At 38.8% G+C, this 22,015-nt stretch overlaps 1 protein-coding gene across 2 annotated transcripts in view; it reads left to right on the top strand.

The window, feature by feature from the left end:
* Positions 1-21,780, top strand: part of ABHD3 (abhydrolase domain containing 3, phospholipase) — a 38,226-nt gene extending 16,446 nt beyond the window's left edge. Inside the window, exons 5-9 of one of the 2 annotated variants that reach the window (XM_060029513.1) lie at positions 10,536-10,648; positions 14,843-15,016; positions 17,002-17,050; positions 17,130-17,295; positions 20,938-21,780. In XM_060029513.1, coding sequence (XP_059885496.1) covers positions 10,536-10,648; positions 14,843-15,016; positions 17,002-17,050; positions 17,130-17,295; positions 20,938-21,116 — 681 coding nt within the window. In that variant the 3' untranslated portion in view covers positions 21,117-21,780. The remainder of the gene's footprint in view (positions 1-10,535; positions 10,649-14,842; positions 15,017-17,001; positions 17,051-17,129; positions 17,296-20,937) is intronic. The other variant, XM_060029514.1, reaches the window with a different exon arrangement.
* The last annotated feature ends 235 nt before the right edge of the window (positions 21,781-22,015 follow it).

The following is a 22,015-nucleotide window of genomic DNA, read 5'->3' as shown; positions in this document are numbered from 1 at the left end:
CGATGTTCAGCAATAGAAACAACCCCGTGATTTAGGTAAGTGTAGCCACCATCATCCCCATTTTCTAGATGAAGAAAATGAGGGACAAATAGGTTAAGAACTTGCTCTCACTGAGAAATTCAGAGCCAGGATTCAGACCCAGGTAGGCTGACTATGTGCTTATGTTCTTGACCGTTATACTGTGCTCCCTCTCATTACTCAGGAAGTGATAGGAATTCTCCCAGAAGGGTAAGGCCAGATTTTGAAGAGTCATGTGTAGAATTCCAAGGAACTAGTATTGAACCATTGACATGTTTTTTTTAAGTTTGGTTTTATTGAGGTATAATTGACATATAAAATACCTTGGTCATGGTCATGTTTTAGAAGGAGAACCATGGCAGAAAAGTGATGGAGGGGAAGGAGGCTGGAGGCTGGGAAATCTGTTAGAAGGCAGTTATTAAAGACCTATTCAGAGTGTGAACGCAGAGGTGGGGGGGAGGAAGGGGAGAGAACAAAAATGAGGGGTATTCATGGGGCAGAAAGAATAGTATGGTGGGAAGTGAAGAGACGGGAGTCAAGGTTGGCATGTCTAGTTTTGCTGACTTGTAAAAGGCTAATACGGTGAAAGGTAATATTTGCTGAAATAGGAAATTTAGGAGAATTTACAAGCTTTTGGTGTCATCAAAATAACAAATTCAGTTTTAGATATTGAGGGTGCTTTTAGGTCATCCAGGTGGAAATTTTTCATAAACAGTTGGATGTACTAGACTGGACCTCAGAAGAGACATACAGGCTGGAGAAAGGAATGGATTATTGGTACGCAGTGGAACCAGGAGGTCAGGAGTGGGTGAGATCGCTTAGGAGCCATTGGTAGAGCAGAGGATAGACTCTTAGAACACAACAAATAGGAAGGAGGAGGAAGCTTGAAAAACTTTCTACCCTGAGCATTTAAAGTTAATTGGAAATTTACTTTGAAAGAATGCAGCAACCCAGTAACTTTTACCCATAAACTTGCATAGATTTTTAAAAAATCTCCAAGAACACTTTTGGGAGATTTTACAAAGGGATGGTAATTAGATAAAAAAAATTTTTTTAACTTTTAAAGAATTCACTGAGTTCTAAGTGAGAGGATAAGAGTAACTTGATCTCTGGCGTCTTATACAGTGCATCGGGTTGAATTCTGATGAACTGGTACCTCCAGCAAATATCTGTATCATAAAGGCTAATGCCATCTAACTTAAGAAAAAATAAGGATAGCAAATGACTAAAACATAATTATATCCTTTTAGAATAACTGTTTTTGAAAAGAAATTAAAGGGAGTAAATGAATTATAATTTACTATATACTTCTTGTAACCTAATGGATCACAAAAATGAGATGCCAATATTGATTATTAGAGCTAGGTTTGATATTTAGATCCCTTGATAGTCCTTCTTCTTTCTGCCTTAGAGCTATACACAGTTACTGTTTCAGACTAGAGTAACTCTATGAGTATTTATACCTTACCTTGTTCCAGAAAGGATTTAATGTAGCTCAGACCCAGAGTAAATAAGACCTTAGGGTAGGCATAAAAAAGGACAAAAGATGAATCAGCAAAGATCAAACAGGAAGGAACCGATTCTAACTGAAATTAACCCAAAAGAGCTAGTAAAGGTTAAATGGAATTTAGGGTAAGCAGTTCTCCTAGGAGTGGAAGAAATGCAAAAGTAAAAGATTTGCTGAAATATGTTGGTGATATACTTAGAATTTATAGGGATTACTATGGCTCCTGCAGAGCAGAATAAGAAAGTAGAAAATTTCCACCACCACATTGTCCTCATTTCCAATTAGTCATTGCAGGATTGAGAGAAAGCCAGAAGCCTTGTTCACTAGTAAATGAGAAGCCTGCATGTTGCCCTTTCTGGGGCTCTGAGCTGTAGAGGACAGAGAGTCCTAGTCTCAGTAGACTGGTCCTCAGATACTCCTGCAGGGTTCTTGGAGCCCTCGAAGTAGACGGTGCTTTTAGTTTTTTTTTAATATTAATTTATTTGGTAGCACTGGGTCTTAGTTGCAGCAGGCGGGCTCCTTAGTTGTGGCACATGGGCTCCCTAGTTGTGGCTCACTGTCTCCTTAGTTGCGGCATGCGAACTCTTAGTTGCAGCATGCATGTGGGATCTAGTTTCCTGACCAGGGATCAAACCCAGTCCGCCTGCATTGGGTGTGTGGAGTCTTAACCACTGAGCCACCAGGGAAGTCCCAATGGTTCCTTTTCTTGCTCTCTGCAGATCGGTTTTCAAGACCAGGAATCCAGGAATCCAAGTTATCCACAAACTCCCTAATATTAATGATTACTTTGTGAACTGTCATGTTTCCAGCTTAGTTTAGGAATGATAATCTACAAAGAACTCAGCCAAACCTGAGTTTGTTGAACGCTACACAAGGGTCCCTCTCCTTTTGTTTATAGGGTCATGCAGACTTCTATGTCCCTAAACCCAACCAGAAAACTCTCCTAGCCACTTTGGAAAATACTCTGGCAGTTTCTCAAAAACTTAAAATTGAGTTGCCGTATGATGCAGCAATTCCACTCCTAGGTATATACCCAGCAAATGAAAATATATGTTCATACAATAACTTGTACACACTTACTTGTAGCATCATTATTCATAATAACCAAAAGATGGAAGGAATCAGGATGTCCATTAATGGACAAATGGATAAATAAAATGTAGTACAGCCATGCCATGGAACGTTTTTCAGCATTTTAAATGGAATAAAGTACTGACACATGCTACAATATGGATGAACCTTGAGAACATTATGCTAAGTGAAAGAGACCAGACAAAAGCTCACATATTGTGTAATTTTATTTGTACGAAATATTCTGAATAGGCAAATCTGTAGAGATGGGAAGAAAGATTAGTGGTTGCCTCGGGCGGAGGGAGGTGGGGTGACTGACTGCTAATGGTGGAAGGTTTCTTTTGGGGGTGATGAAAATGTTCTAAAATTGTGATAGTTGTACAACTCTGAATGTACTAAAACATACACACACACACACACACACACACTGAATTGTATATCTTAAATGGGTGAATTGTATGCTATGTGACTCATGTCTCATAAAGCTGTTAAAAAGAAAAGCCTCCATCAGGTACTTTCCCGTTCAAGGTAGAGCTGGTGAGGGGTCGGGGTGGGGGGGAAACAGTGGAGCAGAAGCCAGAAAATACTTTAAAGCGGTGCTCTCCAAATGCAGTTTGTCAGCCAACTTTCACTTCTCGAACTATCTGACACAATCCCTGACAGTATGAGGGGCTGCGAGAGAACGTAAGCCAACTTCGGCTCTGAGCACGCTGCTGAGGTGAGCTGATTATTTTTTTTCTCACAGAAATACTCTCTTGGTGAGAGAAGCAGCGTGCTGATTTATATTCTGATGCCAGCCCCTTATCTCACCCTGGACTGGCACTTTAAGTAGCTCTGCTTCAGGGATCCTCTAATCCTAAAAACCTCATTTAGTAGATGAGGACACCGCTGGAGAAGTGGGGTGACAGGCTTGACGTCATAAAGCTGATTAGTGGTCTTAGGGCATGAACTTAGACTGTCCAATGTCTTTACGTTGCAGCTCTGGCTTTAAGTCAAGTCAGGCGGAAAAGAGGGTAGAGATAAAGAGGGTTTTCAAAGAGAGGGATCTTGCCTCAATCTCCAATGCCTCGGGTGGTTATTTAAGGACTCAGATCTTGAGAAATCTGCTCTTGTTTCCTACTGAGCTTTTCCACCTCGGAAGCTAATGGGGTAGGAGGGATGTAGGGCTCTTTCCCCTCCTGGGCCCTGTTTTCTGAAGGGGGCATTCACAAGGGATTAAGGACTGTAATGGTCTGAGGGAGGAGGGGCATATAGCGCATGGCCAGCCAAAGCACAGTTCAGTTGTCAGACTTTCACCTTCAGGCACTGCCTTTCCCACACTCAGTATCTTCTTACTGAACACCACTGTGTCCCACCCAAGTCTGCCCTTTCCTGAATGCTCCCCCAGATAACCTCTCCCTCCTCCCTCTACCCATCGGAACAACCCAGGAAGGTTGTAAGCCAGATGTGGATATGAATTCATTGAATCGTATAGAATTTTCTTCTAACACTGATAAGTCCAGTTCAGTAATATCAACTGCTGTAAGTGGTGGGTATGCAAAAGATTGTGCAATTCTCTATATTTAAACAATTTTTAAATAAAAAGAATGTTTAAGTAAATAAAGAATTTTAGGAATAGTATATTTTTTAGGAATAACAATGATAATTTTAGGAATAGCAACAGTGTAATAGCTAGCTACCATTCATCGAAGGCTTCAGCTGTGCCAGGTGTTCCCTTATGCCATGAGATGTTTAGCAATACTTCTCTGTGCACTGCAGGGAATCCCCATAGAACTAGACTTCCCTCTTCCCAAGTGACTCTAGGTAGGTTTTGTCATTCTTGTCAGTGCAGCCTCCTCCTCTCTTGGCTCAGGTCTCACCCTGTTTCTTTATTCTCTTCGAGCAGTTGGTTCTCAGCCCTGACTGCACAGTAAAAGCCTCTGGGAAGCTTTGAAAAAGTACTGATCCCTGGATGCCATCCCCCAAAGATTCTGATTCATTTGGCCTGGGCTGGAGTCCAGGTGCCTGTGTTTGTCCTAAAACTCCCCGGTGAGTCTAGTCTGCAGGCAGGGCTGAGGTGGTGGGTAGTCCCAGGCTTCCTAGGACCCTGGCCTGAGAACTCCTGCCTGCCTGGCTGACAGGCTCTAAGCCACTAACAGACTGTGCTCATTTATCAGTGTCGCTTTGTAGCATGACTGCATAAGCATGCGCCATGGCTATCCAGAACGTTAGCAGGAACACGGCATATAGGCTATCTTGGCCCCAGCATTGGCCAGGATATTTCTTGGGGCCCTTTGTTTTGTGGTTGGTTACTTTAAATAACTAACAAATTCTCAGGCAGATTTGGATACCTGGTCATTTTATATGCCTATCAATGTAGGCGAAATGATTATTCATTAAAGTGCTGGTTTTATTTACATATGCACATACATTTGTTTTCTCTGACTCTTTGTTTAACAAACTCAGTTTCCAAAAATAAGATCGATTTTTCTAAGAATGATTTGGGTAGCTCATTAGGTACTGGACTGGGAGTGGGTGGAATGAAAGCAAAACAACACAACAACAAAAACACACTGTAGAGAGTGGTTAAAAAGCATAATTCGCCCTATTATAAAAGTATTATTCCTTTTGGGGTAGCCTACATTCACACAAGAATCACAGAGTTCATGTAAGCAGCATCTTATCAAATATTTGAGTACAGATCATTAAATACTAGAAAGAAGACTGTAAAATGAAATATTGTAAGCTCTTGATGTTTATCAAGACATTACAATAAAGTAAATGTGAAAGTTAAGTGATTTTTAAAAAGACATTTGTGTGCCTTTTTCAGTTTTATTTTTTTCTGGACAGAAAACTGAAATCTTTTTACGAGCTGGCCTTCTTCAGTATTGGATGTGTGGCAGGTATTGAGAGAAGGGTCCTGGGTTATGGCTTTTTCTGCAGATTAGCAAATTAATCTGCTCCCAGAATAGCTAGGGAAAGTCAGGCTACCTGATTAACAGGGTGAATTTTAATTTGTTTCTATACCCTCCGAAAAAATTTTTAACGAAATTTGCATTTTAAAACAAATGACTTCTAAATCAGGACAAGAAAATTCTCTTTCAGAATAAGGAGAAACCGGTTTCTCTACATTTTGGAAGTTGATTAAGGATAAATTAGATGTAATTCATAGATAAATATAAAATATATGCTTTATTCTTTTCTCACCTATTATGTATAATTAGAATTAATTTTACTTCATCATTCTCTTCCATGCTTTTTAAAAAGTAACCTCTAAAAAGCCATTTAACAAATTACTATTGTTTCTCTCTGATCGCAGTTGCAGTTGAACAATTTGAACAATCTTGGTTTGTAATTATTGTCAAATTATTCTAACATAAAATATTGGGTTGGTCAAAAAGTTCGTTCGGGTTTGTCTGTTACATCTTATGGAAAAACAAGAATGAACTTTTTGGCCAACCCATTATTTATGCCCAAACGTCTGCTGAAGGTTACCTGTCCTTTAGATTTTCTGCATTTTTCAAGAATACCTTTCCCATCCTCTTCTCACTCTAAAAGGAGCTTTCATCACCCAGCTGAATCCTGCCAGGTCTTCCTTCCTCCCTTTAGGGATTAGATGCGGCTTACTTTACCTCTGTTCTGGAAGTATGAAATAAGAGGATAGTTGCTGGTGGTATTAGCAGCCCTAGCAACTGAGAATTAACTAACATTATTTTTAATCTAAAAAGATGCTATAGGGGCTTCCCTGGTGGCGCAGTGGTTAAGAATCTGCCTGCCAATGCAGGGGACATGGGTTCAATCCCTGGTCCAGGAAGATCCCACATGCCACAGAGCAACTAAGCCCGTGCACCACAACTACTGAGCCCGAGCGCCACAACTACCGAATCCCATGCGCTTAGAGCCCGTGCTCCGCAACGAGAGGAGCCACCGCAACGAGAAGTCCGCGCACCACAATGAAGAGTAGCCCCCATTCACCACAACTAGAGAAATCCCGTGCACAGCTACGAAGACCCCAATGCAGCCAATAAAATAAAAAGATGCTATAAAGTTGTCTTCAAACCTGAGGAAAATTTCTGCCAGGCCTACCAATTCAATGTATTACCCCCATAAGTGTCTTTGCTGTGTATCCTAGGTGAATTCTTTCTTTAACGGGACTCAAGTCCTATGAAGAAAGAAGGCATATGATGTTCCCTGTTGGAGCCCATCAAGTAGCAAGAGGTTGTGTGGTATAACCACGTAGGTTTGCATATCAGAAGTTACTAATCAGGTCATCTCACTTTCAATCCTGTGTGTTTCCATTCAATTCAACAAGTATTTATTGACTGTACAGAGGTGAGCAAGATAGTAATAGAGGGAGCCTCACATAGAGATAGTAAGGGCAGGGAGCAGGCTGGCGGCGACAAGTAGGGGTAGAATTGGGAAAGGCTGTGAGTTCCTGGAGAACAGGGGCCAAGTCTGACCTTTTGTCTGACATTTATTCAATTTTTTCAAGGCATGATTTCAGCAGGCAGAGTTGACTGTGAAGGCCACTTGGCAGATGAAGTTTACACAGGTGGCAAGGATATTAAGAGACTTAGCAGGCAAGAGAACAGCAGTGTCCCATGGACCAGAATCCATACATATGGAGGACTAGTAAAACGCAGAGCTGGAAAGGTTACTTGGCATATTGTGAAGGGCCTTAGCAGAGGACTTTGGATTTAATTCAGTCAACAATGGAAAGCTAATGAAGAATTTTAATCAGAAACACTGTCATGATTAGAGCTGGAAGTGTTCTTCAGGAAGATTAATCTCACGTTGAATGGGATGTATGATTATGGATGGTGATTAGGAAAGGCTGGCAGTTAACTAGTTCAGAGGTTATCACCTGGTAGTCCAGGTGAGAGGTACAAAGGCCTGGGAGCAAAGACAGCTGGCGCCACACCCTTTCCACACCTTTTTCCCTTTGGTGCTTACCATTCCCATCTTGCCTACCTGATGGCTTCCCACTGCAAGCACCCCCATCTCTTTGACTGGGGGCCTTCTCTAGCCATGGAAGCCTGCTGAGCCTCTGCTCAGGGCCAACCAGAGTGCCAGGGAGTTAACATCCCCCAGGAGCTGCCTTCAACCAGTGGCTGAAGCGAACTGGTGGGCAAATAACCCAGTTCCCTTGCCACTTGGTTGGGATAATTTTGAGCCTTGTTCTATAGTCTCCCAAAATGCCCCGAGGGGATTGAGTCCCAGTTGTCCACAGCCACAAACAGCTGGGTAACATTCTTTACTGGCTTCCTACTCTTTCTGACTCACACTCACTCACCACTCCCCTACTCCCCATTCCCCCTATCACCTTCTAAATGAACCGCTTGCACTCACATCCTTGTCCCTGGGGCCTTCTGAGAGAATCTAACGAACCAGGGCCTTTACTAGAGTGGAAAGAAGGGCTCGCCTGTGTTGCCTGAAAAGATTCTGGGGAGGAGGAAGCTACAAGACTTGGAAGTTTATTGGCTGTGGGTTAAGGGAGAGGAAGAAGGCAGTGTCACCTACAGTTTTAACTAAGAAAATGTAGATGTCATTTATAGAAAAATGGGAAGTTAGGAGAAGCATTAGGAGTTTTCATGAAGAGATAAAAGAGTTTACTTTGGGACATTTTGAGTTTGAAGCACTGACAGAACATTACTTCTAGAACTTGGGAATTTGCATCTGGAGCCCAGGAAGAAGGAAGAGACTGGAGACTCAGGTTTAGTCGCTGCTTAGAGGTGGTTGATGAAGCTGTGAAGGTAGACCAGACCTCCAGGAATTGGGTATTGACCAGAGAATGAGCAGATGCAGGCCTACAACAAAACTGATGGAAATGAATTCTCATATTTGAGGTTGTGGGGAGAATGACAGGAAATGGAAAGCCAGCAGCAGGATGAGAACAGGACGAAGCCATCACGGAAGCTAAGGGAGCGGCCAGCAGGCGGCAGATCGTGCCGGAGAGGCTCTAGATGCGCTGAGTTTCAGAGTTCTGGCAGCTTTGATCCACACCAGCATTATCAGTTCCCAACTTAATGTAATCCACTGGGAGAAAAACATTTAGGGAAAAATAAGCTCCTATGTCTGAGCGTACCAGATATTGATTTGCTTACTAAATATCTCATGGAACCCTAGTGCCTTACAAGAAGTAGTTTACTTATTACAAACATAAACTCCAAGCTCTGCTATTCTGTGACCTTTGGCAAATTACTCAACCTCGCCGAGCCTCAGTTTCCCCACTTGTAAATAAGGAACGAGGTGCTATTTCTGGTCCTTCCTGGAACTAAAATTCTCTGATCCTAATAATTTTCCATAGGCCATTTTTCTCATACCCTAACTCTGTGTGTATGTACATACATGTACACACATACTTCACTTGAAGCCTGCATAACAAGAGTACGTGTTGGTGATTGTTTATAAATAATACAGAAATTTAAAAACTATGCAGTGTGAATAAACTCACGTGTAGTAAAAATGCCAAGTAGGGATGATCTTTTTCACCGGAATTCTTGTGACAAATTCTGCAGTCACTATGAATGAGACTGGTAGTAGATATTATTCTGTTTAGATTTTACATTGAATTTGTGCCCCTCAAATGCATTTAATCACAAAGTATTTTTGGAAGTATCTCAGCTTCGTCACTTACTAGCTGTTCAGGAGTTTACAGGAGTTGCTTAACCTCTCTAAACTCAGTTTTCTATTAAAAACTCAGTTTCCTAAGTATAATAATAGGATCTTCCTCAGGGTTTTGTGGACACAAATTTAACCATTCAGTAAATGTTAGCCATTGTGAGTACCGTCAGGTTAACATTTGTCTTTTGGTGAGCTTTATATTTGCAGATCTCAGAAAGATGGTAGTAGGCAATAGGAGTGTTTTAGCCTTGAGTTTAGGTGGAGGCGTCAGTGAAAATTGTAATTTCCTCAGACTACTCATTAGTAATTGAATGGTGGGTGGCACATAACCTTCCAATCATAGTTTACTGGAATATTACAATCAGGGTGGTACACATAACTTGTTTTGGTATTTTTACTAGAGTAATAAAAGGGTTATCAGATTTCTCTCTTTGTTATTAAATTGCTGGTTATTTTATCTCACATATACTTTATTCATATATACACTCTCACGTACATTGTACAGACAGGATTGCCCTCTGCTCCCAGATCTCAAATAAAGCATCTGTGAAGCTTTTCTGCTGGAAACAGAGCCCTTATTAATGAAATTCACATGAAAACCATTTGTTTTAATGCATTATGTATTAAGACATAATCAGCTTTACATATTTTAACATTTTAAGTGTCTGTTTTCAGTGTAGCACAGCTGGGGTTATATGGAAATATTATTGAAAAAGAAAATATTTAATTAATAAAGCACACTGGATGTTGCTTTATCTAGAGTGAAGGCAGTGCCAGAAAATCACACTCCTTCATTGGTAGACAGCACTCAAGATAGAGAAAACAGCTCCCCAGTAAGAAAGGAGTCACAATTTAAATTTTTTGTGGTATTGTTGGAAAGCCTTTTTTGGTTGCTTGATTGTGTTTTTTAATAAGAATTACTTTGGCTTTGGCTTTGTCAGGCATAAGTTGTTGTTTTTTTCCTACAAAAAGGTGTGATTCTCCACTTTTTCTGCCTAAATTGACTCTGTTCTTGTTTAGTTAGAGACACATTTGAGTAGAGTACTGCATATCTGTTTAATTTGAGGTATTTGTATTGGTCTTGCCCCATTTTCGTCCAGGCTTTCTTGCATGATCAGAGTCTTTTGTTAGTGCCATCTCAAATAACACTGACCCTAAATGGCATATATGTGTACTGCAAGACAGGAAAATGATAAATTATCATGACTCATAGTATGTGCAAACAAAGGTCATTTTCTCGTATTTATGACTTCTTGCTCTTTTTTACAATTCTGCATTATACAAATGATGAACCTCCTGATTATAATTTTTGTGCTTTACCTGTCATTGCTTGCAGACGCCAAGGACTTACTGTTGTGCGAACACTGAAGACTTGGAGACGGTCATTCAGCATGTTCACAGTCTGTACCCTTCTGCTCCATTCCTGGCAGCAGGAGTTTCAATGGGAGGGTAAGGTTTTTCCTTTCTAAAATGTCCAAAAGGGAAGTGGTGCTAGCGAGTGCCTCTTTCAGACGACTGTAAGCTGCATGGGCATTTAAATGTTTGATTATTTTTATCATATTTCTCCACATGTGGCTGAATGGATGAAGGAATTAATTCAGGTAAATTTTAATATTTTCCTTGACTACTGGTCTCTGTGGTGAGAAGTATACAGTACCTCCTCGAGGTGCTTGGGGTTTTGTGAGCCCGAAGGCTTGTCCGAACCCCATGGAGTTGATTTCTATCACTGGGTGGCAGCCACGTTGACCTTCAGATTCCCTGATGTATTCCCAGCCATCACTGCCACCGTGTTCTCCAGGACCATTCAGGAAGCTGAACTTGTACCATGACTTTCATCACTCCAGTTGTAGAAATAATTATTATTGCTCTCTCCAACTGAAGGGGCCTTCAGAACAGTTTTTCCCCAGGTGGTGTTTTTCTTGTTTGTTTTGTCTTGTTTAGTTTTGTTGCTGGGCAAATGGACCTTCCCTAGAATGCTCTCCTAGAAACTGTGAAATGCTGTTTGTAACCCCCTACTCCAGCTGCTTTTTTAAGCAAATGAATATTTTAATTGGTGCTGCTTGCATAGGGGCTTTTTTGGACCTTCTATGCCATGTATATATTTATATTTTATATTTATATACTTAGGCTAATTGTTTAATCTTTTTGTTGTAGTAATAGTGAGCTTAATACAATCCAAAATTTTTATTATATGGCATTTTGCTATGCTTAGATTACCTAAAGCATTGTCCAAAATCAACAAACACATGAGATAGAAAATGCTATATTTTTCTTAATTTTGTAATTGATTTATCTGTCATTCCAGTTTTTAGAACATTTTAGGAGCATGCTTACTTGAAAATGAACAGCTTTACAAATGATAGGCTCTAAAAAATCGGCTCTAACAACAGCTTTTTAGATTCTGATAAACATAAAACTAAGAAGAAAAGAATACGTTTCTTACATTAGCATGGAAGGTCTGACTTGACCTACTAAAGGAAGAAATCTGAATCACCACAGAAAACCCAGGCAGAATCTGTGAATTGTGCTTAAAGGAAAGGATTTCACTTCTCTTTCCTTTGCCCCATAATGAGAACCTTAAAGGACAAGGTGCCCAGCTGAACTTTCTTCCTTTAATCATATAAATTCTTTACTTTTTTAAAAGCCAGACCTTACATAAACAGGCCCAGATTCTCTGTTCAGAGGTTCCTGGGAAATGCCTATTCTTGTCGAACTGAAGCCTCAGTGCGAACTTGACCGTTAGCCTCTGCAGCTTGTTGAATATTAATGTCTTGTAAATTGTTCAAAGGAAGTACCCCTTCTAGTTGCCTAGCACTGTGACATGTTCCCAAGTGGGTTTACCACTCGGGGATGTGTTTTACAGCTTGACACATTTTTCTTTTTGGAGATGTAGCAGACAGAAGCGTCTGTCAAAGATCCTTATGCCCAGGTTGGGTAATCTCCAAGCCTGTGACGCCTGGGGCCAAGTAAGGGTTTTGAGACAGAACTAAGTCTAGCCAAGGAATCCACGCTGCTCTAGACTCAGTCGGATTCCAATCTCCCAATGAGTTGGTAAACTAGCTTCAAAAATGTATAGAAATTCCCAAATATATATAAAAGTAAGAAGAGTATAATGACGCCTCATATATACTCATCACCCAGCTTCAATAACTATCAACTCAAGGATAATCTTGTCAGTAGTACCACCCCCCCATTCCCTCTCAACTCTGATTATTTTAAAATAAATTTTAGACATCATTTATAAAGATTTCTGTAGGTATCTCTAACAGGTAGAGTCTCTTCAACAACAACAACCCATCACAATACTTGATTACATTTGAACAAAACTAACAATAAGGGGCTTCCCTGGTGGTGCTAGTGGTTGAGAGTCCGCCTGCCGATGCAGGGGACTCGGGTTCGTGCCCCGGTCCGGGAGGATCCCACATGCCGCGGAGCGGCTGGGCCCGTGAGCCATGGCCGCTGAGCCTGCGCGTCCGGAGCCTGTGCTCCGCAGCGGGAGAGGCCACAACAGTGAGAGGCCCGCATACAGCAAGAAAAAAAACAAAAAAACAAAAAAACCTAACAATAATTCCTAAATATCATCAAATATTCAGTGAGTATTTCATTTCCCCATCAGTCTGTTGGCTGCTTTTTACAGTTTGTTTGAGGCAGCAGACAGCTAAAGTCCACATATTGAGATTGATATGTCTCTTAAATCTCTTAATCCATGGGTTATCTTTTCTCTCTCTCGCTCTCTCTCTTTTTTTTTTTTTTTGTGAAAATGGAGTCTTTTTCTTGCCAAAGTAAGACAGCTTCTTTGGGGGTAATGTCTTGACATTATTTTGCTCCTGAGTAATAACTAAGAAGCATCCCCACCTACTCGGTCATAGCTATTCCTGGTCCTTCCTACTCCTGAGGTTCACTTCCAACCCTTTCAATTTGCCTATTACATCAGACTCAGAAATCTCTGACCTCCAGCCAAAGAATAGGGCCACCAAAACTAGGACCCTAGAATGACCCTTTTGCAGGAGAGTAAGCATTATCTTCTAAATAGCTTAGTGAACCACAGTACTATAAACCAGGAATACAGTCATTAATGAAGAAGTTGTTTTCAAGAACGAAATCTCCAGCCTGAGCTCTCAGCCCTGGATCAGGATATCACTGAAGTAGTTTCTGACACTACGGAAGTGCTGAAGCTGTTGGCCTTTGGCAGTCTGTCTAACCTACAGTCACTCAGCCTACAGTTGGGATGAATTTTAAAACACCACATGGAGCCATGTGAATCTTTCTGCTGTGCTGTCATATTTTCAGTAAACCTTGGACAATAGCAACAAAAACAACAAGAACAAAAACCATGAAATCTCCATTTTTAATCTAAAATCTCATCACATTCACTCTGTAAATGGATTTTTTTCCATGTGGGTTGTATAAAAAGAATTAGAGAATTTTTACTCATTTGTCCTATTTCAGAACCTGGGCAATTGGAGAAATAAAGAATGGAAAATATGAGAAACAGAATTTAGGCTATCATCCTTTCTCTTAGTTGGCAATGTCAAACTTAGATTTCTGACATTACTGCAGGTTAAACTCCATTCTTGTCCCTCTTACCAAAATAGAACTAGAGTAGAATCAGGAAAATTGATAAAATGAAAGGAAAATATGTGATAGGAGATAAGGACAAATAGCAAGAGGGAGTAGGGAGAGAAAACAAGTGACTTTAGGGGCCAACTGCTCTGCCACAATTCAGAAAGTCTAACTCTAGACGAGGGAGCCCTTACAAACTTGCTGTAGGGTACAAGGATGCAAAGGCAACCGGAATGGCCACCCAGACCAATTACTCAGAATCTCTGAAGGTGAGACCCAGACGTCGATAATAGTTTTAAAAATTCCACAGGTGATTCCAACATGCAGCCACATTTGAAAACCACTCCTTCTGTGATCTTTCATCTATGCCAAGCCTTGGCAAACCACAGCCTGGAGGCCAAATCTGGCCAGCTGTCTGTTTTTGTACAGTGCAAGAGCTAAGAGTGGTTATTATATTTTTTTAATGGTTGGAAAAATCAAAACTATTTCATGACATGTGAAAAGTATATGAAATTTCAATTTCAATATCCACATCTAATGTTTTACTGAAACATGGCCATATCTATTTATTCACGTATTGTCTATGGTTGCTTTCAAATTATAATCACAAGGTAGTTGCAACTGAGATTGTAGGGCCACCAAAGCCCAAAACATTTACTTTGTGATCCTCTATAGAAAAAGTTTGCCTGAAACACCCCCACGTATTAAATTAAACACTCAACTGGAGGCTGGGGCCCAGGGAATTGCAAATTTTTAATAAATCCCCAATATCATTTTGAAAACAACAAAAAGAAAAACCACTCTTACAGTGGCTTCTTCTTATGTTTTACTTCATAGAAAGGTACACATGTAAGTAATAACTGTATGCTTTGTCCCATTCTGAATATAGCTGACTGCAAGATAAATAAATAGGTGAATGTAAGGAAAGAATAGAGATACTTGCATGGTTTTCCAAGATAAAGGACTTGGACACTGGTTTATATTTTTCTTCTCCATAGTTAAAGTCCACAATTAGAAATGGGATGTCTTGAGAGAGACAACAAATTCATCACTTGAGTTTTCTGTCTTTCCTCATTTTAGAATGCTGCTTTTAAATTACCTTGGCAAAATGGGGCCAAAAACTCCTTTGAAGGCAGCTGCAACTTTTTCAGTTGGTTGGAATACTTTTGCTTGCTCGGAGTCGTTGGAGAAACCACTGAACTGGCTGCTTTTTAATTACTACTTGACAACTTGCCTCCAGTCTTCCATTAATAAGTGAGTCATCTTTAACACCTGATGTCTGCAAACTCTTTGGATTACGTGCCACAGTAAAATGTTTTCAAGCATAACACTGCTAATATATGTATATTTATGTTTGCATTATATGCATTTACTACTGCACCAAAATATTCTATTGTCAATATATACAAAAATAAAAAGATTTTAAGTATAAGCTAAAAATACAGGTAAAAGCTCTGTTTTCTTTCTGTACCCCAGTGGATTACCTTGTACAACCTCTAGGCTCTGTGCCCCACTTGGAAGATCACCATTTCATCACTGTTCTAAATTATTCTAAAAGAATAAAAACATTAGACTCAAATGTGTTGAATAACATTATGGGCTATTTCCCTGGATTTTCTACTTGTTGCTAATCTTATTAGTACCTAATTCTCCCCTAGGTAGTAAGTAATGTATTAAGTGTTTTTAGAGACAAATAATATGATTTCTAAGCATGTGTTATGAACATAGTATGTTTTAGTGGCTTAGGAGAATGCTTCTAAAATATGGATATTCTCAGCCCCTACAGTTCTTAACATTACCAAAATATTATCTTTGCATTAGTTTTTCTGAAATTGTTTAGGTATCTTCTAACAGTTAAACAGTGTGGCAACAAAGAACATGGGATGTTTCTGTTTATTTTTTGATAACTGTTACCATGCATTTTTAAGTGAATTGACAAATTTAAATATAAACTCTAACTAAAAAGTACAGTTAATTGCGCATAACTTAACTGAAAACCATAGTTACCCCGAAAGTTGACATTAGACACTGCATTAAACTTAACCTATTTTGGGGAGTTCTCTGGTGGCCTAGTGGTTAGGATTCTAGGCTTTCACTACCGTGGCCCAGGTTCAATCCCTGGTCGGGGAACTGAGATCCCGCAAGCCATGTGGCATGGCCAAAAATTAAAAAAAAAAAAGAAAGAAAGAACAATATACATTCTTTAATTAAAAAGTACTTCATTAAAAAAAAACTTAACCTATTTGTTACATTACAGATGTTGACTATAAAATACTGCTAAAAATACTACAGAATCGTATTTTTATTCATGGTCACTGAAATGGGGGACAGTAGCAAGAAAAAGGAAGAGAATGATTTGAATTAAAATATAGGTTATACAAGAAAAATAACCAACATTTAAAAATAAGTATACAACCTAGATGGGTGGGATGGGGGGCCGTGGGAGGGAGGTCCAAGAGGGAGAGGATATATGTATACATATAGCTGATTCACCTTGGTATACAGCAGAAACTAACATTGTAAAGCAATTATACTCCAATAAAAAAAATTTTTTTAAGTATACAAAAATATAAATTCTAATTTTCAATATAGCAATTTAAAAAATAAGATAAATCTTCAGTTGATTTACCCAGTTGAAAGCTTCTGGCTTAAGTGAGGCCTTTTTGGCCAAATTGGCTTAATAGCATTGGTGTGTAGGTACAATTTGTTATGAAACAACACTTTCATTTATTATTGTTATTTTGTTTATTATTACTGGTTCCTTCTTCCTCAATTAAGAAAAAGTACTTTTAGAAAATGTCTTCATGTACTTCAAATACTGTATGATATCACTTACGTGTAGAATCTAAAAATTACAACAAACTAGTGAATGGAACAAAAAAGAAGCAGACTCACAGAGAACGAACTAGTGGTTACCAGCGGGGAGAAGGAAGTGGGGGAGGGGCAATATAGAGGTAGGGGATTTTTTAAAAGGGGATATAATATAATAAAATCATGTATGTGAAACTTTTGAAAATTGTAAAGCACTATAGAATTTAAAGAATCATTCAATAAAAAAATAAACTTTACAAAAAGTCTTCAGGACAAATATCAATGTATTCCTGCCATGTCTAATTAAGTAAATATTTATTGAGTAACAACTTTATTCCCTGTTCTAAGTTACTTATCATTATGTATTTTAGGTATGTTTGAGATGGGAATGACCTTAATTTTTTACTTTTGAAATTCTTTTTTTCCAGGCACCGGCATATGTTTGTAAAACAAATTGACATGGATCATGTCATGAAGGTAGGAGAGAAACTTTATGTAATATGTTTATTTCCTTTTTTGATTCCAAGAATAAATATAATCGGTTTTTGTTTTTCAGGCTAAATCCATAAGAGAATTTGATAAGCGATTCACTTCAGTCATGTTTGGCTACCGAACAATTGACGATTATTATACTGATGCCAGTCCAAATCGTAGACTGAAATCAGTAGGGATTCCAGTGTTGTGTCTGAATTCTGTGGATGATGTTTTTTCACCCAGTCATGGTAAACTTAACATCTTTGTATACATTTTGACATGAATTAACTGTTTTAAAATATTTTAGGAAGGGCTTCCCTGGTGGCGCAGTAGTTGAGAGTCCGCCTGCCGATGCAGGGGACACGGGTTCGTGCCCCGGTCCGGGAAGATCCCACATACCGCGGAGCGGCTGGGCCCGTGAGCCATGGCCGCTGAGCCTGCGCGTCCGGAGCCTGTGCTCCGCAACGGGAGAGGCCACAGCAGTGAGAGGCCCGCGTACCGCAAACAAAAACCAGAAGAAATATATATATATATATATATATATATATATATATATATATATTTTTTTTTTTTTAGGAAAATACAGTAATAAGAAACGTCAGTCATACAATGTTTTCTACTGTGATAAACAGAAAAAAAAACCTTGATACTCATAATTTAGTATCTAAATGTCTCAGATCACTTTAAACGTCTTCATAGACCCTTATCTAGTCTACTGTGAGAGCCTCAGAACAAATTATGACTCAATATTTTGTTTGTTCTCATTTTTACAACTTTTCCTTCTTATAAAATAACTGTTCTTTGGACAGACTATGTTTACAGTATCTTTGCCTCAAGAGTACATTGTCATCACTTGCCTTTTCTTCCTGAGGGTTTGTTTTTTTTTTAAGAGTAACTTCTACTGTTTTTATTTTTATTTATTTATTTTTGGCCACGCAGCTTGCGGGATCTTAGTTCCCTGACCAGGGATTGAACCCATGTCCCCTAGGAGGGGGGAAGAACGGAGTCTTAACCACTGGACTGCCAGGGAAGTCCCTTATTCCTGACGTTCTTATACAGAAGGCTTTGGAGTTTTTTCCCCCTTTTAACCTAGAAGAGAGCTTGAGACTTTATTAATATGATGTCCTTGGATAACTCAATGAATGTAGCACATTCGGACTATAAGGTCATATTTGAAGGGAAAGTGTCTGTTTTCCCCCAGATACTATATAAAAGAAAATTATGCCCAAATTAACTTCCTTGTCCTCTTAATTCAAGAAATACGGAATTTTGTAACAAAGATATATGTGGATGTGTTCATACATTAAAGCAATATAAGACGCCTAGAAGTGATCATACTATCTTAAGGATAAGTAGACTTGACCTCTAATTTTTTTCTAATGAAATTTCATAAAGCTTTTTATAAAACTTTTTTTCCTTATTTCTCCCTTAAATACTTTTAAAACATTTTCCCCAAGTACTTCATTTTAAAAAATTATTTTGAGTACAAACACAGCACGTACGTATTGCCAAAATTTCAGAAAATCCCCAAAGTATGTTTTAAAAAAGTCACTTACCGTCTTTTAGGGGATATCATTTTAATGTGTGATTTATGATTAAATCATAGGTAATTTTAGATGACTGGAACTTTTGGTCTTTGACCACAAATCAAAAAATTAAACTGTGAACTTTTTTTTTTTTGGCCTCTGCGTGCAGCCTTGTGGGATTTTAGTTCCCCCACCAGGGATTGAACCCGGGCCCTCAGCAGTGAGAGCACGGAGTCCTAACCACTGGACAGCCAGGGAATTCCCTTAACTGTGAACTTTAATAATCAGTCGAATTACATGGAGATTGTTTAGCCTATTTTCATTGGATTAAGGAAGTTCAGTATTTCTCTATTTTTATATTTCATGGACCCTTCTTCCACCAACAAAAATTTCCCAGCATTTAACTTGTCTTGACCCACTTGGTTGAAGTTTAAGCTCACTATTTCTTATTCTTTCCCAGCCCTTAAAATCATCTTGCCACATTAAAGTAGTAGACAGTTGTCTGCATTCTGAGAGCACAGGCAGCCAGCATCTTTCACATGACTCAAATGGCCCAGCCTTTCGTTCTTCTGATATGACTGTAAACTATCAGTGTGTTAGAAATTCCTGACTGTATCCAGAGTGTGAAATTGGGGCTCTTAATAATTCCATTAGAGACAAATGAAGCACTCGTAATCTAAGCCCTTAGTGTAAGGTGAAAAAGGAAAAACATAAATAGTATCAGTCATTTCACCTGCCCCTTAAGCTCTAACATCTGATCCCAAGATAGATGTTCTGTTTTAGGTGTAGCTAGATAAGGATGTGAGTTCAGGACCCATTTAGGACAAGGACTTGACTTCCTAGGCCTTGATTTAGGTTCTCTAGGTTTATTCTTCAAGGAATGTAGTGAGAGGTCCAATTTATTTTTCTTTTTGCTGCGCCCTGCAGCTTGTGGGATCTTAGTTTCCCAGCCCTTGGCAGTGAAAGCACGGAGTCCTAACCACTGGATGGCCAGGGAATTCCCCGAGAGGTCCAATTTAGATCATCTAAACATGCAGTTTGGGCCCCTCAGCAGCTCTATCTTCAAAGGGTCTCAGTTGTCCTATAGTGTGTCAGCTTCCTTTCCTTCATTGGAAGGGTAGGGAGATCTTACCTTTAATGAACTCATTTACCCCTAAGACTCTACCCAAGATACGAAGGTCTAATTACTGGATCAACCATGTTATCTTAATTAGGGATTAGGGATGTAAGATTTAGCAGTATCTGAAATCAAAACACTTCTCATGCCAGGTCGTGATCCATTATAGATCTTAAATCAAAAGGTTTCACTGTTTGAACTCTAAGCCTGAGGGGAAAATAAAAATAAAACAACTTTAACTCATGTCCTTTAAAGTTTTTACTCAGCATAATTTTGTAGAGCATTTGAAGAGACTGTCCTTACTGGAGGATTATTTAAATACAGCAATTATATTTTCAAAATAAAGTTTTTCTCTCTCCTGACTATAAACAGAAATTCAGAGAAGGAAAAAAATAAATAAAATAAAATAATCACCTTTTTTTTTTTTTTTTTTTTTTTTTTTTGCGGTACGTGGGCCTCTCACTGTTGCGGCCTCTCCCGTTGCGGAGCACAGGCTCCGGACTGATGCGCAGGCTCAGCGGCCATGGCTCAGGGGCCCAGCCGCTCCGCGGCATGTGGGATCTTCCCGGACCGGGGCACAAACCCGAGTCCCCTACATCGGCAGGCGGACTCTCAACCGCTGCGCCACCAGGGAAGCCCTCACCAGTGTTTTACCACCCAAAGATAAACACTGTTACCACTTGAGAGTATTATATGCCATTCTTTTTTGCTATCTATATGTTTTTAAAAATCATATGTATAATTTTGTATCCTTAATACAGCCACCAATTGGCCTCAGGAATCTAACTTCATGTAAAGTTAACCAAAGTCATACATAATGAATTTATAACTCTCACAAAGGTGATAAAATTAGTTTGGGTTTTTTTCTTGGTGTAGTACCTAAGTGGAAATCTTATAACATAATGTAAGTATTCACCATTTCTTGAATTATTTAATTTCTCAAAACAAGACTGGGCCTATACTTTTGTGTTGTGATTGATTACTCGATTGATTCTTCCAAAATTGATGGTCCAGTATATAACTGTGAACATGAACTGTTATAAAAATATAGGTGGTTGATACAAATTAGTCAGACTTATTCCATTAGCCACACTCATTATGAATATTTATTTGTTTAATGATGTTTTGATTTATAATGATTGGAAATGATAAAGGCACATACTTTTCCTAACAAAAACTGTTAATAATTATATATTTTTCTCTCTCCTTCCCTTCTCTTATCCTCCCCCCGCCTATTTTTTGTCAAGCTATTCCAATAGAAACTGCTAAGCAAAACCCTAATGTTGCTTTGGTCCTTACTTCTTATGGAGGCCATATTGGTTTTCTGGAGGGAATCTGGCCAAGACAGTCCACTTACATGGATCGAGTCTTCAAGCAGTTTGTGCAGGCCATGGTTGAACACGGACATGAACTCTCTGGCATGTAGTTCTTCAGGTGCATTTTGTCTAAACCACCGTATAAAGGCAGCTCAGCTTACTGCACAAATCTTAATTACTGTATATAAAGCAAATTAGCCAGCAGGTGGTGAAGAGGTCCAGAATGACATGCAAAAACTACTTTTTGGAGTAACAAAACAACTTTGTAGCAAGAAATAAAATATAGATTTAGACTGTAACTTATGTAGATTTTATTTTTACTATGCCTTACCAAGTATGACCTTAAATAAAGTAGTACAAACATGGAATTGCACTTAACCAAAACTATTGTGTAAAAAGATTTTAATTCCTCAGGGTTTTAATTTGGGCTAGTATTATTTTAGATAATTTATTTTAGGTGATTTATGGTACTTTAATAATTGTAATAGGACTTGACTTTATTTATTTGAATGTAAGTTATAAGTTGGCACATTCATAAGGGTATTTATACCTAATGATGGTAACATGAAAACTGAAATAAGATAAAATACAATGTGCTAAATCTTTTACGTATTTTAACTTTAAAAGGCAAATGCAACAAATGTTAGACTTCTATACATGTTCTTTTACTCTAATAATATTAAATTAAGGCTGACTTATGTTTTATAATGATTATAGTTCACATGCTTATTTTTTAAATAGTGTATGTGCATACTTATATATCATTATATTAAATTCTACCATTTTAAATTGTTTCTTTGTGAGATTTTATCCACAAAAAAGTAATCCCTAGAGTAATTTGTGATTTCATAAATGCATTAGTAAGAAATATTAAAACTGTATTGTTTCAGTTTCCAGAATATTGGGCTCCCACCGTTCGTACCAATTAAAAATACTTTCAGCTACAGGAAACCCATCTAACAGTGATTTAGGAATAACAATATTTAATTATCTTGCATCACAAGAAGTC

The sequence above is a fragment of the Delphinus delphis genome, chromosome 13, assembly GCF_949987515.2.
Source record: "Delphinus delphis chromosome 13, mDelDel1.2, whole genome shotgun sequence".
NCBI classification, from domain to species: Eukaryota; Metazoa; Chordata; class Mammalia; order Artiodactyla; family Delphinidae; genus Delphinus; species Delphinus delphis.
This window is presented reverse-complemented; position numbering and strand designations above follow the sequence as displayed.